The sequence below is a fragment of the Geotrypetes seraphini genome, chromosome 3 (assembly GCF_902459505.1).
Source record: "Geotrypetes seraphini chromosome 3, aGeoSer1.1, whole genome shotgun sequence".
NCBI classification, from domain to species: domain Eukaryota; kingdom Metazoa; phylum Chordata; class Amphibia; order Gymnophiona; family Dermophiidae; genus Geotrypetes; species Geotrypetes seraphini.
This window is the reverse complement of record NC_047086.1, coordinates 377,722,448-377,741,692: the sequence shown is the minus strand read 5'-3', so window position 1 is coordinate 377,741,692 and position 19,245 is coordinate 377,722,448. Positions and strand designations below refer to the sequence as shown.

The window sequence follows — 19,245 nt, the reverse complement described above, 5'->3', positions numbered from 1 at the left end:
CAACATTCCAGCATCTCAAAGAATAGCAAGATTCCGGAACCCTGAGAGCAACATTGCAGAGCTGAGATTGTGATGTCATAATCCCTCATTCCACAGCGCCTCAGAGCCAACCTCATTAGTGAGAACTGACGAAGCCATTTAGAAAACAGCGCGGGCGCAAGGGGGAGCGGGGAAAGCTTACTGCTGATGTCCGTGCTCCTGACCTGTGCGCCACTAGCGAGGGAGGGATACACGCTGGATCACCAGTGACTGCGACGACGACGGAGGAGGAGGAGGCGGCGGAGGGCGGGTAGCTGTTTTAGAAGGTGCAGTGGCAGCGATGACGGCGGGCGGGTAGGTGGTTGGGTGTTTTAAAAGGTATGGCGGCAGGGTGTTTTAAAATGGTGCAGCTACGGCGGGCGGGTAGGTGTTTAAAACGGTGTGGCGGCAAGGGTTCAAAATTGTACCTTTGCTCCATAAGACGCACCGAAATTTCCACCCACTTTTGGGTGGAAAAACAGTGCGCCTTATGGAGCGAAAAATACGGTAATTGTGTTGTCAACATTTTTTTAAAGTTCATCTTCCCAGTACAAAATCGTAAAATGCCAGGCAGGGCATTCCAAAATTTTACACCAGCCAAAGACATCATTGATGCTCCAATCTTGACATGCACAATCGACATCCTGCCCTCCAAACTTAATTTCATCCCATTTTCAGGTCTGAGGTATCTTCTAGATTTATAAATTTCAAAAAAAACTATCAATTTCAAAAAAATTTCAATTTAATAAAAAAAAAAACTTTGGGGAAACATGATACAGTGCCTGATGAATAATCGCAAGAATCTTAAAATGTACTCTTTGCTGTATGGGTAACCAGTGCAACTGTTTCAACACTGGAGTCATAGGTGAACTCCTTGAGATCCCTGCAATTAATCCTGCAGCAGAATTAATTAACATCTGCAGTGCCCTCAACTTCGCAACTCCTAGGTAAAGTGAATTGCAATAATCCACTCTGCTCAGGATTAATGCTTGCACCACGCTGACAGGCAGTAAGCGGTTTACAAACTAAGCCCCACCCCTTAAAAAGCCGCGTTGGGCGTTTTTATTGCCGGCCGTGGCAGTAAATGCGCCGACGCTCATAGAATTCCTATGAGCATCCCAGCTAATGCTGCCATGGCCAGCGATAAAAAAAAAGCCTAACGCGGCTTTGTACTTGTACTTTGTTGTTCATGCTGTACAATGCATGCCATAATAAAACAATGATTTCTAATGTCATCTTTTTGCTTCTCCCCTACCAGAGACCATTGCACTCATCTCTCATCTGGTGGCAGCTTTAAGAAGTACATGCCACACACTTTCAAAATGTATATATTAGATTTTCAGTGTTGGTATATTTTTGTGAGAGAAAAATAGTTACCGTGACTTATGAATCAACCCTTGTACATAGTAACATAGTAGATGACGGCAGATAAAGACCCGCATGGTCCATCCAGTCTGCCCAACCTGATTCAATCTAAATTTTTTTTTCTTCTTCTTAGCTCTGCCCGGTACTGTACTTAGGTTCCAACTACTGAAGTCTCCGTCACAGCTCACTCCACCCCATCTACACTATTCCAGCCACTGATGCCCTCCCCAACCAAACGGCCATAAACAGACACAGACCGTGCAAGTCTACCCAAGTACTGGTCTTAGTTCTTCACTATTTACTATTATTTCTGATTCTAGATCATCTATGCTCATCCCATGCTTTTTTGAACTCTGTCACCATTTTCCTCTCCACCACCTCTCTCAGGAGCGCATTCCAGGCATCCCCTACCCTCTCCATAAAGAAAAATTTCCTTACATTGCTCTTGAGTCTACCACCCCTCAACCTCAAATTATGTCCTCTGGTTCTACCATTTTCTTTTCTCTAGAAAATATTTTGTTCTACGTTAATACCTTTCAAGTATTTGAACGTCTGAATCATATCTCCCCTGTCCCTCCTTTTCTCTAAGATACTGTATATACTCGAATATAAACCAGAATTTATGGGCCAAAAATGGGGGTTCCGGTTTATATTCGGGTCATCCCCCAGTAACCACCCGAAACCCTTCTGGACTTCCTGCAGGCCTGCCTTAGGCCTGGACAGGAAGAATCCCTCCTGTTTCCTGCCCCAGCCGACACTAATAACTAACCTCCTTCCTTCCTTCCCTCACATATCTGTTCCCTGGTAGTCCAGCATGTATCCCGTGCTGAAATCCTTTGTAGAGGTAGTAGCCAGCGGCGCACCCAGACCAACACGCAGGGGCAAGCTTTTCATGCTGCCAGCCGACCCTGCACCACTCCTTGATAGGCTGTCACAAGTTCTCGTGGGATTCATGGTTCTCACGGCAGCCTATCAAGGAGCGATGTAGGGCTGGCCAGCAACATGAAAAGCTCACTCCTGCGTGCCGGCCCGGGTGCACCGCTGGCTACTACCTTTACAAAGGATTTCAGCGCGGGATACAAGCTGGACCACCAGGGAACAGGTATGCAAGGGAGGGAAGGAGGGAGGGTGGTAATTATTAGTGTCGGCCGGGAAAGGAGACGGGAGGGATCCCTCCTGTCCCAGCCTACCACTAGGTTAAGTTAAGGGGAATGGTTAATCTGCTGGCTGAGTTAGAGGGCAGAGGGGAATACGGAACAATCAAGCCATTGTGACATTACTGATGAGGTTGGCTCTTTTTAGGGGGAAGAGGGTATAGGGAAGGAAGATGGGACAGTGTTCAAAGCCTGGCAAGGAGGGGGGCTGGTTCACAGCCTAGTAAGAAATTGGACTGAGTGCAGGGCAGGGAGGGAAGGGCGCTGGGTGCAGAACCTGGCAGGGCAGGACAGTTGAATATTAAGTCGCCCAACTTATATTCGAGTCAATGTTTTTTCCTCCTTATTGGGGGGAAAAATGGGGGTCTCGACTTATATTCAGATCGACTTATATCCAAGTACATGCGGTATACATATTCAGGGCTTCCAGTCTCTCCTCGTATGTCTTTTGTCGCAAACCTCCTATTATTTTCATCACCCTCCTCTGGACCGCTTCAAGTCTTTTTATGTTCTTCACCAGATACGGTCTCCAAAACTGAACATAATACTCCAAGTGGGGCCTCACCAATGACCTGTACAGGGGCATCAACACCTTCTACCTTCTACTGGCTACGCCTCTCTTTATACAGCCCAGCATCCACCTGGCAGCAGCCATGGCCTTATCACACTGTTTTTTTGCCTTTAGATCTTCAAACACTATCACCCCAAGGTCCCTCTCCCCGTCCGCGCATATCGGCCTCTCACCTCCCAGCATATACGGTTCCTTCCGATTATTAATCCCCAAATGCATTACTCTTCATTTCTTTGCATTGAATTTTAGTTGCCAGATATTAGACCATTCCTCTAACTTTTGCAGATCCTTTTTCATGTTTTCCACTCCCTCTTCGGTGTCTACTCTGTTACAAATCTTGGAATCATCCGCAAAAAGGCAAACCTTTCCTTCTATCCCTTCAGCAATGTCACACACAAACATATTGAACAGGATCGGCCCCAGCACCGAACCCTGAGGGACTCCGCTACTCACCCTTCCTTCCTCTATGGGGAGGATTTTTATACCAGTGACAAGAACTCATCCATTAATTCCTCTCTTTTCGTCTTTTACTTTCTGGCTTGCTCTGTGTAGTTTGATCTTTAATTGATTAAGTCTTATCAATTTTTTGTCAGCAGTACCTAGTGTTAGTGAGTGATAATCATATTTTAAGTGACATTTACTGAATCCAGCCCAAAATGTAAGCACCATGTGTGTGCTAAGACTCATGCATGTGAATGCAACATTCTTGTACCTAAACGCTAGGTGCCCGATCATGGCATTCTAGAATATGAGTGTGCAAGTTGCACAGCTTGTACAAGGGGAGGCACATAAGGGTGTGAATTATTTGCATGTGTAGGTTATAGAATCCTTGCATTTATGTACTAAAGTGTTACATTCTGGTGCATCCATTTGCACGTACTTGTTGACATGGCTGGATGTGCCTACATGTTGCATAACAATAAATTAATAAATTAAAAACCCAGAAAGGGTGGTAGATGCGTGGAACAGTCTCCCAGCATAGGTGGTGGAGGCAACGACTGTGTCTGAGTTCAAGAAAGCCTGGGACAGGCACTTGGGATCTCTTAGGGAGATGAGGATATAGTAGATGCTCCAGATGGGCAGACTGGATGAGCCATTTGGCCTTTATCTGCCATCATGTTTCTATCAGGCTCAGAATAGAAAAACATAGACATCCATAAAGCATCTGAAATTGGCACTTGGACAAAACTGCTTTTCTAGACATCTAGCGAGGTGTCCCAGCATCCACAGCACGAGATGTGCGGGCTTTGGGCGGGCTTAAGGGCAGGTTCGGCACGGACGCCTTACAGCAATAATTAAACATTTTGCAAGACATCGTGGACAGAACATATACGTTTGGAACTAGACCTGTTTAAGAAGTGTCTAAATGCTACAAAGGTATCCAAACTGACCAGACGAGCACTGCATCCATCAAGGTAAGACACCCTCACACTCCCCCAGTGCTCACTGACCCCCCCCTTCCACCCAAAAATGAGAAGAAAAAGGTACATACCTGTCTCTAAAACAGCAGCATCTGGTATGGGGAAGCCCAGTAGAGCTGCATACAGGTGTTTTAAGTAGCCTGGTGAGTGGGCTAATGAACCATAGAGAGGTCCTTCGGGGTGGGGGTGGGGGTGCGAGTGCGAGCGGTCCTTCGGGGTGAATCGGACGTCGGGGGGGGGGAACTATGTAAAAAAAAAAAATGTGTACAACGCGCTCACGCGTATAACGCGCATGGTTATGCACGGTTTGTAAAATCGTGTATAACGCGCGCGTTATAAGCGTGAAAATACGGTACTGGGGAGGAGGGGGGAGGAGCGCCAGCATTGTCACTGAAGCAAAACCTTCACCAATTTGCTTTATTTGGGAGAGAATTGTCTTGCTACAGGCTTGCAAACCCCATGGGTTGAAACCTGCAGGGTTTGCCTCAGCAATGAAAGGAACACTACAGAGGCTAGCTCTCCTTTCATTACTGCTGTTGGGGGGAAAAAAAAATGCTCGCAGAGATTTTCAGCTGCTCTGTGGTCCAATAACTTCCAAAATCTATCCCTAGGAATGCCTCGAAACGACGTCAGGAAAAGTGTGTGAGCTATTGAAAACTCAAGCATTTATTACACCCCCCCCCCCATTGGAGGTGATCTATAAATCAAAGAGCATAACCCTGCAGATAAAACAGCACTTTACTTGTTCAAATTACTGATTCTTTCCCTATGGGAAGATAATTGCTAATCTGCATTAAGGGAATAACACACATTGATCCATTCTTTAGTAATATCTAAACTTGATTATTGCAACGCTCTATTCCTTAACATATCATCAAAAGAAAAAAGGAGATTACAACTGATTCAAAACACCGCAATAAAGTTAATATATAATGCAAAAAAGTACGATCATGTTTCTCCGCTGTTGAAAGATTCTCACTGGCTGCCTATTAGCCATAGAATCACATTTAAAACAATGTTACTCATCTTCAAAACTTTAGCTTGTGAAGAACCCCAATTTATATCTAGACTCTTGATACCCTATAATACTCAACGTTCACTTCGTTCCTCTAACCAAAATCTTCTCTCAGTTCCTTCCTTGAAGATTATTGGTACTAGAAGGGCAGATATTTTTTCAGTGACAGGTCCCCTATGGTGGAATGCCCTTCCCCAATATATTCGTGATGAAAAAGATGTTTTAATATTTAAAAAATCTTTAAAATCTTATCTATTTAGAGATGCCTTCAATGTTTAAAGCAGATTATGTTTTTTTAATAGCTGAGATTTTTATGTACCCTTACCTATTGTTTTTTCCCACTTTTCTATTTTAAACAAAAAATGTAACTTTTAATTTTTCCACCCCAACTACTTGTTTGTTTTAGTCAAATGTTTATTGTTAATTTGTGAATCTCTTTACCTTACTATATATTGTAATGTACATCGCTTAGTGATTGCAATAGGCGATAAATCAAATTCTGTTAATAAACTTGATAAACATTTACCCTCTTAATGTGTGTTAAAATGGGGTAATTCCATGTCAACTGGTCCAATTTAAAGGAGAGTCCCCAGTCAACATCTTCCACAGATACAAAATAGTTGCCCAAATAAAGGAGCCCTTAAATCTGGCCCCAGTTGAGATCATGCCCCAAAACTTTGGTTATCCCCTGTAAAAATTTGATCAATTTCTAAGATGGTTGACTGGAGAACTCTGGACCACCAGACATGGAATGACCCAATGGCAAAATTGTGCATTATTTCATCACAATGTACGTTACTATAAGGCAATGCCTGCTGAATAATAATGGGATTCAAAGCATGAAAACGCACGCAGAACAGCTCATGATAATGAAACTCATCGATGTTTGCAAGCTGTTTGGGGACAGCACTACTTGTCCTGCTAGAACACTGTCTGATACTCTTGAGGGGGCTTTTTTTTTTTAAAGGTGCCAGTGTAAAGGTATTGGCATGTAGATCCGCCCTGAACAGATCCCCCATCCCGTCACAAAGCAACCGTCCCTTCCCAAGTACAGATTCCCCACCTTCCCAAAGGCATCTGCCACCCATCCAAACAAGCCCACCCCCCAAGTGCCCTGGTACCTACAAGTAGGTTCCCTGGTGTCTGGGGACTACGTGCAAGAGTGAACCCCAATTTTTTCTGCCTCTTTTGGCATCAGGATCAAATGAACACTAGTCGATCCCCTGTGGTAGTACCGTAAGACTACCACTTGGAGTTGTCCTGCGCCACTTTGAACCCAGTGCGGGGGGGGGGAGGGGCATCTCAGGATCATAGCTGTCCTTAGCCCTTAGACAATTCCTCCTGAATGTCTGGAGGGGTGGGTCTTTGGAAAGGCTGGAAGAACGGTTTTGACTTGAAGAGTAAGGGTCTGTTCTCGGGGGGGGGGGGGGGAGAGGGGGAGGAATCTGTGCACCAATGCTTTTTCACTGGTCCTTTTAACAAAGTTCTCTGATGCATCAGGCCACATCTTAGTGACCTAAGTGCTCTAGGGAGGAAAAATAACACAGCTCTTCTCCCCTCTCCCCCCTCACAATGTGCGTCCCTTCCCCCGTACCTCTTTAACTTCCCTGGCGTGAACAGCATCTCCAACTTGCTGCCTGCGCCGGCCTTGGCTCTCTCTCTGACATCACTTCCTGGTCCCACGACCTAGAAGCATAGGGAGAGCCAAGGCTAGCGCGAAGAGTCAGAGGTACAGTTGGTGGGGGGGGGGGGAGAAGACTGCACGTGTGATGGAAGTGGGCTGGGAAGGAGCGAGGGTGCAGAGAGGAGAGGTGCCGCCTCCCCCTCCACTGCCTGTAGTACTGAGTTTTCACAGGTCAGTGACCTGCGCTATAAATCAAGCTGTGGTAAGATGCAATATTACTAGTAACTATTCCTCTGAATGTTACTGAGCACTTATCTGGACTGGACAAGCATGATCCAACATTGTGACCAGAAACTGTACTGCCACTGGGTTATAAGAACATAAGAATTGTCACTGTTGGGTCAAACCAGTGGTCCATCGTGCCCAGCAGTCTGCTCACACAGCGGCCCTTTGGTCAAAGACCAGCGCCTTAACTGAGACTAGCCCTACCTGCATACGTTTTGGTTCAGCAGGAACTTGTCCAACTTTGTCTTGAATCCCTGGAGGGTGTTTTCCCCTACGACAGACTCCGGAAGAGCGTTCCAGTTTTCTACCACTCTCTGAGTGAAGAAGAACTTCCTTATGTTCATACTTTCAATTTTAGAGAGTGTCCTCTCATTCTCCCTACCTTGGAGAGGATGAACAACCTGACCTTATCTACTAAGTCTATTCCCTTCAGTACCTTGAATGTTTTGATCATGTCCCCTCTCAATCTCCTCTGTTCGAGGGAGAAAAGGCCCAGTTTCTCTAATCTTTCACTGTACGGCAACTCTTCCAGCCCATTAACCATCTTAGTTGCTCTTCTCTGGACCCTTTCGAGTAGTACCGTGTCCTTCTTCATGTATGGTGACCACTGCTGGACGCAGTACTCCATGTGAGGGTGCACCATGGCCCGGTACAGTGGCATGATAACCTCATATAGATAAACTATTTGGTTTGGTTTATTCATTTATATCCTGGTTTGGTTTATTTATTTATTTATATCCTGCCCTTGCCCAGGGTGGGTTACAAACTTACAAACACAATCAACAATAAATGACATAATTAGCCATCCCTTGATCATAAAACAATCAAGAGATCATCCGATCCCATAATATGCTTCTAGTTAAGCTCTTTAACTTTTCACAGATCACATGATTTTATCCACAATATCTGTCAAAGCGTGAATTCATGCTCTGATGGTGGGGAATTTTGTTACCTTTATTCTATAAAATCAGTGTGAAAATAAAATCACAGTCCTTGTCCCCTTTAAATAACAGCAAAAGGATAGAGAAACAAATCATCCATTTAGGTTTTGTAGGTTTGCTTGGTTGAAACATGCATTTTACTTGGTTTGGAATGGATCTAAATATTGTTAGCTGCGGATTGATAGGATGTAAAAATTCATCACGCAAATGATACAATACACAGGCTTGCTCTCTTTTACATGCCCTAGGACAGACACAATGTTCTCATGCTGGTATGGATTCTCCAAATGTAATTCTTTGGAATCTGTGGTGTGTGACATCTATCTATCTATCTTTCTTTCTCTCTCTCTCTCTCTTTCTTTCTTTCCTCTCTTTCTTTCTTTTTTTCTCTCTTTCTCTTTCTTTTTACAAAAGTTATTTAGCAGTAACAGATTTCCAACTTGTAATATGCATGATGACTTTTCACACCCTGTATTCCAAACCCTTATAACTCATCATTGCATTAATAACGGTAGATAAAATGACTCAGCATACATTTCCAATATTTCATCATTTTACAACGGAGGAACAATGTTTTAAAAAGTTTTAATAAGGCACTTACTGGAATTACAGTTAATCCTGATACAGTCTAGATGGGGAAGAATAGATGAAAAATGAAAATTTATCCTTCAAGGTAACAGCTGCAGACATCCAAAAAATTTACAGTCCACCGTTCCGGGGACAGACACATGATAACATGGCCAATGTATTACATTGTAATTGTTAACATATTACTGGAAAGCAGAGATAATACGTAAAAGATCTAAAAATTATGGGTGACAATATAGATTTAAAGTGTTGGCCAAATTCAAACAAAGCTACATGGTGACAAATCTAAGTGAAAAATAATCCGTTTTCTGACCAAGACGCCAGATCTAGGCAGGCTGCAACTTTCACCCCATCTGTGAAAGAACAGATACTTCCTTTGCAATGTAATTAAAAAGTGCTCCATCACGATGGGGCATAGAGCATGCCGTGCTAGCACCGGACGTCTTGGAACTCAACTGCGTACCTCAAAGGTTGAAATCTTGTAATCTTGGCACAGTAAAGTTAAACACAAATATATACATTAAGACCCATCAAAAACATCACTTCATATATTTAAAATAATTATTAAGACACCTCAAAAACATGACCATGTGTATTTACATATATGTTATATGTGTATATTATTTTTTTAAAATTGGGTTTATAGGCGGCAGCGACTGACATATTGAAGACAGGATACCTTATTAAGGCTCCTCCAAATCCTGGAATCACTTCCTGTTCAATACATTTTGCCCACCTTTTGTTTGACAGCTAATGCTAGCCTATGGAACTGCAATTGATTATTATAACTATTGAAAAGCCAATATTTCATATTTAGCTTAAACTGTGCTAATTATGGTTACTATAACACAGTGAACAGTAGACATATGTCTTATTTTCATGAGGCTGTTCTTTAGTGCCTTTGAGGAGCATTAACTAAAACCTAGATTGTGTTTCCATGTAGCTGAGTTTGTCATGTGTCGTCAACCGCATCAGAAAAGTGGTTGCAAACAGCCAAGCACCAACGTCTACACCTCTTTCAACAGAATACTTTGCTTCTTATTCTCAGTTCATGCTTTCTCGATGATCCTTATTGGCATAATAAATAAAAGTGTTGCTATTTTCTGTAACTATGCAATATGCTGATGCTGCCACTAGATGGAGCTGCAGGAGAGCAGTCAGAGGAAGAGAGTACGGAGGGTCTCCTGATTTGAATTCTGTCTTATGGCTGCACGAATGCAGCAACTCTACCTGCCTGTATTATTATACGCCTGACTTTAATAAGGAAAATGGGGGAAAAAAGCTTAGTGAACCTGACCAGCTCAACTAAATGACTCTTAACTTGTTCCCTAAATGCTTTCTATCGATGATTTCTGTAGAAAGTACTCTATGCATAAGAAATAGTCTTCCATATAATCTCTGAAATTGTGGTGCTAACTATAGTAGATTGCATTAGCAAGTCTATTCAAACTGTAATTAGATTAGAGTTACTTGTTACTTTTTTGAAGACTGGGTAATAACTTGTTTGCCCTTAAAAGCATATAATCAAAGAAAATAAAAGACCAGATTGGATTGTAGAGCAGCTTAAAAAGCAAAACCATAAATTCTAGAACACTAATTTTTGGTCTAAAGCAAATAAAAGCATTTCTTCTGTAAAAGAAAGTGTGTTGATTGTGTTCACATGGCTGTTTGCTCAGGGCCGCAGACTTTAGGCATTGAAGGGTTCTGTGCTGTCTCTCGACACATCAAGCTATCATCACAATACATCAGAACAGACAGGGTGGATTTTACCATACATACAGACCAGTTAAAAAGAGAGGGCGCACGGAGGCCAGCAATAGGCAAGGCTTAAAAGTCCTCATTAAAAAAGATTGTTGATTGGCAGCGGCTGGTAGCACAGGATGCCAACCAGAGTGCTATAATTGGGCTGTGCTGCATCTAATAAGCAGAGCAATTATTTACAATCTCTCTTCCTTCCTTTTATTCGATAAAAATATAACTAGTTGGAGACCATCTAAAAGAAAAGTGCCATCCGCTAAAGAAGCTAGGCCTCTCTTTTTAAACGATTCTGTGACAGAAAAACATAGCATGGCATTTAGAATGTCATTATGGAAAGAGAACAAAAGAATAGAACAAATAAAAGCAAAAACCTTCAAACGGTGGGATTATTTTTTTTCTCACTGCATTGTTTGTTCAGCTTTCAAGCTGTTTGATTGAATGTTTGCAAGCAAGAGACAAATGATAATGGGGTGAACTGGAAGACAGGATGGGAAGGGTGTTACCTAGGTTGACAGTTAGTTTCACTCGTCCAGCGTCAAGTTCTAAGCGAAGAGTGTCCGCAGAATCCCTGGAAGTGGTGGCCATTAAGATGCCATAGGCCCGTTGAGACCTGAATCGCAAAGACACGTCCTCCGCTTCCGTGTGCATAACGACAGGGAGCTGAATTTTCATGAACATGCTGCCGTCGTAGCTCAGCACGGTTGCCTCTGAAAATGAAACGCCAATGGATAAATCATTACGCTTGATCTTGACCTATGGAAATCATTACATCAACCAAACACCTCCTATGGCAAACTCCTATTGGACACACAAAAAAAGAGAAATAGGAGGGGGAAGGAAGAAAGTTGAGAGAGCGATTGTTGAGGGGAGGGAGGGGGGAAGAGAGTGCAAGGATTGTTGAGAGGGTGGAGAAGGAATAGGCTGCAAAGGTAGGGGTGAGGGGAGGGAGTTTCAAGAAGTGGGGGGGGAAGGAAAGAGACTGAGAGACAACCTTCAAAATAATAATGTCAGTTAAGCCTAACTCACCGCACCCCAAATCCATTTCTGAAAGCAAAGTCATTCCACCTTTTAGCATTTTTTAGGTCCAACATTTTTTCTTACCCTTTAATACCCAATGTGCTTCCCTTTCGATGTCTTTCTTTAACTAAGAACAAGATTGTAACTTTTCCCCTTCCTTCCCACCCCCTCCTGTTCGTCTAATTTTGTTTGTTTTATGAGTAATTATTGTAAATTAATTGTATTACCACACCCTGATGGTTTTTATTACTGTACATCGCTTAGATGTTATTATAAGCGATTTATCAAATAAAGGTCAAACTTGAAACTTGATCCCAGTTCATAAAAACCCCGAAGAACTGAGGGACAGAACAGGGAACGACCCTCTCGTCTGAAATGTTCACAAGCAGGACTCTACTGAGCTATTCTTGGGCCTTGCGATCCACACAGTGCAAATTAATAAAGATGTCTTACTTATATGAAGGAATGTGTCTCAGAACACCACTTAAGGGATCACATAGGCTTTCACCCCTAATTTCAGTGGTAATGGTTGTTTTTCATTGACCAAACCTTCATTTTACTATCTACTCTTACATAACTTATTTAATAATTTATTTTATTCTATCTTTCTCTTTTTTTGCCCTTTTCAGACATCTTTATTAATTTGCATTGTGTGGATCGTATGTTTCTGTGGCAAATTAATTTTTCACATTTAGTTTTGAATATCCTTGAGCAAGTTGCCCAACGATGCCCTCACTCCGCTCTCCTTGCTTGGCCATCGCTGATAAAAGGAGACTGCACCACTCACTAAGACCGCAGCATGGTGCTCTTCAGTAGAACAGTAGATGCATGCTATCAATGAACTTTTACAGTACAGAACGCCATTTATTTACTGATTGGGATTTATTAACCACTTTTTTCACGAAGAGATTCACCCAAAGCGGTTTACAATACATTGAATAGTAATCAGGTACTCTTAAGTAGTTCCCCTCTCTGTCCTGGCAGAGTCACAATTTCACTATGGTACCTGGGCAATGGAGGGTTAGGTGGCTTGCCCAGAGTCACAAGGAGTAGCCACGGGACCAAATCTGCCCCTCCAAAGGGAGGTGGCTTGTTGAAAGTTAAAACAGCTTCTCGGGTAGCCTTCAACTTAAGATGGAGATCCTAGGTGGCCAGCAGAACTTATCAGGGTACTAGAAATATTCAGACTGGTACCTGGGCAAATATAAACATGATGGCAGATAAAGGCCAAATGGCTCATCTAGTCTGCCCATCTGCAGATCCCATGTGCCTATCCCATGCCCTCTCAAATTCAGACACAGTCTCTGTCTCCACCACTTCTTCCAGGAGACTGTTCACGCATCTACCACCCTTTCTGTAAAAAAGTATTTCCTTAGTTTGCTCCTGAGCCTATCACTTCTTTAACATCATCCTATGCCCTCTTCATTCCAGAGCTTCCATTCAATTGAAAGAGACTCGGCTCACGCACATTTATGCTACGTAGGTATTTAAACATCTCTATCATATTTCCCCTCTCCTGCCTTTCCTCCAAAGTTTATAGATTGAGATCTTTATGTCTGTCCCCATACGCCTTACGACGAAGACCACACACCATTTTAGTAGCCTTCCTCTGGACCGAATCCATCCTTTTCATATCTTTTTGAAGGAGCGGTCTCCATAATTGTATACAATATTCTAAACCTCTGGATTAAGTTAGGACAGCCCTTTCTTGTCGTCCTAACTTGAGTCGAACAATTACCTGGTTATGTGGCCAGAAATCCCAGCAGTATCCTGGCTCTACCCAAGACCATCCCCGCACTAACCTGAGAGTGCTTTAACAGTCGTAGGAGGTTTATAGTAGAACTGTGATTAAATGCCTCTAAAAATCAGAGGATGGCCTGCTCGCTGACCAAGCTTAAACCAGGCAAGGAGCCTCTCCTGCCATGGTAAATTGTTCTGAATGCTTGCTGCATAATTTTTAGAGCTATTTAGAAACAAATTCTAGAATGGAGGCTAGAGGAAAGCACCTAGCTAAAACCTATTCTATAAAGCAGTGGTTCCAAACCCTGTCCTGGGGGACCATCAGCCAGCTGGGTTTTCAGGATATCCGTAATGAATATACATAAGAGAGATTTACATACCCGTCACTTCCATTGTATGCATATCCACTATATGCAAATCTGTCTTGTGCATATTCATTGGAGATATCCTGAAAACCTGACTGGATGGGTGTGTCCCGAGGACTGGATTGAGAATCCTTGCTTTATAGATTAGGCTTCAAATAGATGCTAACCTAGAGCTTACTTCTAGGTGCCCCTTAGAGAATTACTTTCTTACCCCCCGCCCCCCTTTTCACTAAACCGCAATAGCGGTTTATTAGAGCATGGAGCTGCGCTCATATGAACTCTATGGGCGTCGGGAGCAGCACAGAGCAATAACCGCTATTGTGGTTTAGTAAAAAGGGAGGGTTAGTGTTTAATGGTATATGGTGTTTTCAGCATTATTTCTGTAATTTTTTTAGGATATGCCTTGGCAAATTGTGCGTGAATTGGTAAGAGATAACCTATCTTTTACTATTAATGGTTAATTTTTATGAGCCTGACTTATCTTTTAGAAGATTTCAACTCAGAAAGATTCTGCTGTTTATAACGTTTCCTAGGATTCTAGCCATCACTCTGATGGCTCCAGATGGATTTTTAAATTAAGCTGGAATTACATAAAATAATTGAAATGATGTTCAATCTTTTTTCTTTGTTTCAATTAATTATTTTTTATTATTTGAGAAATATGTTTCTTTTGAAATATTTTCCCCCTCCCCCTTTTTTTATGGGGGTAGTCCTGTGGCGAGTTCTCCAAGGGGAGTAATTTTTGGCAAGGCAGCAGCTTGTAGGGTATTTGGCAAAGGGAAATGTATTTAATTTCAGAAGGCATGTATGATTGGGCATAAATGTATTATGCAATATTGGTTACAGAAAGAATCTCCAAGTTTTTGGCACTGGAGGAACCAGTTGCATCGTTTACTTTTATTTGAGGTCTGGGAGGTTCGGCGATCTTCTAGAAGAACTCAACTTTTTATGGAGGATTGGGATCCTTATATTCAAAACCTTTCACCTAGAGCAATAAGTTTAATTCTCAATGATTTACACTGAAGCTATGGTTGTCTAAATTGCATTCCAGATCTTTATTTCATTTCTTTATTTTTGTCACCTTTCATTCGGGGAGGGGGAATTGATTATGGGATGGAGGGAAGGGATATGGAATGGAAGGGGGGGATGAAAAGATTTGGAAGGAGGGGGTGGTGAGGGAGGAAGGGGGGAGGGGGTAATCGGGGGAATTATGGTTTATTATATAAAATGTTTGGAGGAATGATAAAATTTTATAGAATATATGGATTAGAATTGTAACATTTGTGAAATCATTTGTAAAGAATATCTTTCTGTATAATATAAATGTATTTTTACTTTATTCTTTCAATAAAAATGATTGAACATAAGAAGCAAATTGTTTTAAGTATAGCCACCCTAAGGAGACATTTTTATCACCTACTATTTTATGGTTGTAATGCATAGTGTAATAGTCTATATTTTCTTTGGGTAGTCATTACAAGCATTCTCACAGGTATTCTCACGTATACATGCCAATTAAATGTCTGGAGAGACCCAGATGTTTAAATGTTGTTTTAGAGCAGGGGTCGTTCGTACATGGGGAAGCTAAACATACTGTGTTTAAATAGCAAGGAGGCGGGGAGAGGGAGTGGCCTGGATGGGCCTACAATACAGGCATTCATTTGAAGACCCTGACATTTATACCTGCTCCAAGGCACATCTAAATGCCCTGCTGTAGGACCACCTCTCTCTGCCCCCAGACCGTGGCCACCATGATCACCTTCTCTGCTATCCTATCTTCTCATTTATCCCCAAATTTAGTAACTCCTCTGCGGCACCTTCAGCTCCCACACCAGCAGTACTTCTTGAGGTTAACTAAAGACCCTATAGACATACTCTATAGGCAGTCCATTTAATACCCCCCCAGCCCCTCCAACAGCAAGCAACCTACCTGAACAAAGCACCTTCTCCCAATAGAAATCCACTCAGCTTGCTCATTCACCCAGCACTCTCCCAAATGGCACCTCCCTCAGAAATCCCCCTTCAAGGCATGTCCCACTCCTTCCAATCCCCCCTCCCTACATGATGGTGTATGCCTATCATGTGGTTCCCTCTCCTGAAGCAATCTCCTTCCTGCAGCCAAACCCTGGGCAAGCTCCTCTACCTTCCAGTCTCTCTGATGCTAACACTTATCTTACTGGGGCTCCCTAGGGTCTAATAGCACAGGAGCAAGTCCCAATCTCGTCTGCCGTGATACTCCCTCCAGGCTGAAAATGGCCGCTGCTACTTCTAGAAGTAATACTAGAGCTCAGGCTTTCAAAACACGTCCAGTCACACTTAGGGAAGTAAGGGGGGTGGGGATGGTGGGTAGAGTGAAGTCTAAACTAGACATGCAATCACTATTTCTCATAAGCAATCCAGAGAAACTGAGATGTTGGAAATCATACCTGCTCTGAGACACTTTGCTGATAATGCTCACCCCAATGTCACCTAACCCCATCTTGAGCCCCCATGAACTACTCATCTCAACACCCAGTGGCATAGCGAGGGTGAGAGGGACCCGGGGAGGGGGGGGCAGGGTGTGGGTGGTAGTGCCCCTCTCCCACCCTATTATCTGCCACTCCACATCTGCTCCTTCCCTGCCCCCTCCTGCCGCATGACTCTTCCCTTCCCCCAATACCTCCTGGTGCGTGCAGCAACTTCAAGCTGCTACTCTTCCCTTGATGTCACTCTCTAGGAGCAGGTCCAGGAAGTGATGTCAGAAGAAGAGCTGATGCTGGCGCGAGCAGCAGGTTGGGGTTGCTGCTCACGCTGGGAATGTTACAGCAGTACGGGGGAACGGAAAGGGCACACACATGCGATAGTGGGGGAGGGGCGGAGAGGAGGACTGTTGCCGGTGCCCTCATCAAGATGGCATCTGGGGCAGACTGCCACCCCCTTACTACATCCCTATAAACACTGGAACCCCTAACTGTCTCATCATAGCGCCTGATACCCTGATTAACACCCTGGCACAGCACAGGGCCCCCCTCAAAAAATCTCCCAGTGTAACACAAATTCCCCCATGAGTCACCCCCTGGTATGGCAAAGATCCCTCCTTCAGACACTTCCCCATGCAGGGAGGCCTCCAAGTGTGAACAAGACCCTGCCACATGGAAGCCTCCCCCTTCCCCCGGATTAACTGACTCCCCTGAGGCCAAGGGCTTCAAACATAGCACCCCTCCCAAAGCACTGCCTTAACCCCCATCCCAGCCCAGTTCTTGGAAGATGTCTCAATGGCTATTTTCATGAGCCAGAAACACAAGACAGGAAAAAGCGAACATTGTTCCCATCCCACTGGACACTCCCAAAAAGCAGGACTGGGTTGGGGATGGCTGTGAGGGGGTCTGCTGGGATGGACTATGTTTGAGGGTAGGGTTACCATATGGCTCCAGAAATAAAGAGGACGGATTGAGATATCTGGGCTTTACTTCCATTGAAAGCATTGGAAGTAAAATCTGGATCTCTCAATCCGTCCTCCTTTTTCTGGAGTCATATGGTAACCCTATTTGAGGGGTTTGGATGCTAATCGAGGGGGAGACTGCCACTTGTCAGACTTTTTGCTCACTTTTGAGGAACTGGAAGAGGATTCTGGAAAGACATCTGCGTCGCATCAGGGGTAACTTGGAGGAATCTGTATCATACCAGGGAAGGAGATGGGGGGGGGGGGTATTGTATGCTGCGAGGCGACACAGGAGGGTCTGTGCCATGAAAGATGGATTACTCAAGGATGGATACTGTGATAGGGGTTTGGATGGGGAGGGCTGTACCATGATGGGGGTCTTGTTTAAGGGGCAGATCAGGTGGTATCAGGATGGGGGTTTGCTGATTTTAGGATCAGGGCCCTTTGCAGAGGGAGCAAGCACTTATCTAACATTCTATGTGTGTGTGTGATGGGGAGAGGCGGGAGGTAAGGTGGTCTCTCTGAACATGGAAGGACTTTGAAATGTAGTCGTGGACCTATTGTACAAGAGGCTGTACATTTAGTAGATCCTCTTGTAAAAAAGGATGGTTATTCCCACATACAAATCCTCTTCTCTCATCCCACCTTTCTTTCTCTCTCTCTGTATTACATGGTATGTATAGTGGAAATAAATAAATAAAGCAAAAGCTACCAGCTACCCCCCCTTTTTTTTTTTTTTTCAAAAGTATGGAGTGGATAACTTTTTTTTCTTTTAATCATGTAGAATAGACAAGTATCCACTATAATAAAACTTTTAGCGCGCATGCGCAGTTGGAACTCCATGCGGCTGTGATCAGTGGCACCGTGTCACCACATGCACAATAGGAACCTCCGGTGGTTTGCAACACGTGCGGCGGTTTCCCCAGCAACGTTCCTGCCCTGATCTCCGACGCTGGCTGACTTCTGACGACGCCTCTCCTCACCCCTGGACCAGCAGCGGAAGCAGCTGCGTGGAATTTGCTAGGCTGGCCCACTTTGATAATGTGAGGTGGGCCTGCCTAGCAAAAGCCCTGAGACTACCCGGTCTAGTGGATGCTGGACAGTGAGCAGGTAAGGGAGAAGGGGTACTACTGGACAGGGGGGAGGTAAAAGGAAAGGAGAAGGGGTACTGCTGGACAGGGGGAGCAGGGAAGAGGTGCTGCTGAACAGGGGGGAGGTAAAAGGAAGGGAGAAGGGAAGACAGACAGGGGGAGAAAGACAGAAAGAAAAAAAGGCAGACAGGGTGCAGGGAGAAAGAAAGAATGCCTAAATCTACACATCTGTTCTAGCACCCGTTAATATAACGGGCTAAAAAACTAGTAGGAATATAATTATCTAAGAACTGGAAGCATGGTAAGACCTCACACACAAACATGGCTACAGACGGATAAATGATGAGATCTGGGAATGTTTTTTTTCTACTTGTATCCACCACATGAAAATCACTTACAGGGGAATTTTACACGCAATTTCCATCCGTAACATGTCGATGTAAATGCTTAAATAGGCTCTTGTAAAACTGGACCAAAATAGGCGCCTTGTTGCCCTCTGTGACATGTTATAAAACCACCCCCTTAACATATGACCTACTCGTTGAGTCTGACATTGCAAAATCTGAACTAGATGTCCTCAGGTGTTGTACTGAGTCGTCAGGCGAAAGTGCATTTGTAATATCCTGCAATGTGCACCTTACAGTTACTAATATCACATGTGGAACTTGAATTAATGTTCAAGTATGAAACCCAAGATAATTAATATATGAAGAACACTAAGGGCTCCTTTGACAAAGGAGCATTTTAGCGCGTGTTTAGCTTTCACAAACGCTAACATGTCCCTAGGATAACATGCACGCATTAGCGTTTAGCGTGTGCTAAAGACCATAGCGCATCTTAGAAAAACACCCAGCAAGTAACGCTTATGATG

The 19,245-nt window shown here is 43.6% G+C and overlaps 1 protein-coding gene across 1 annotated transcript in view; it reads right to left on the bottom strand.

Annotated features, from left to right (window-relative positions):
- NRXN1 (neurexin 1) overlaps positions 1-19,245 on the bottom strand; it is a 1,819,236-nt gene that overhangs the window by 1,037,149 nt on the left and 762,842 nt on the right. Inside the window, 2 exon segments of the mRNA XM_033938516.1 lie at positions 8,996-9,022; positions 11,244-11,447. Coding sequence (XP_033794407.1) covers positions 8,996-9,022; positions 11,244-11,447 — 231 coding nt within the window.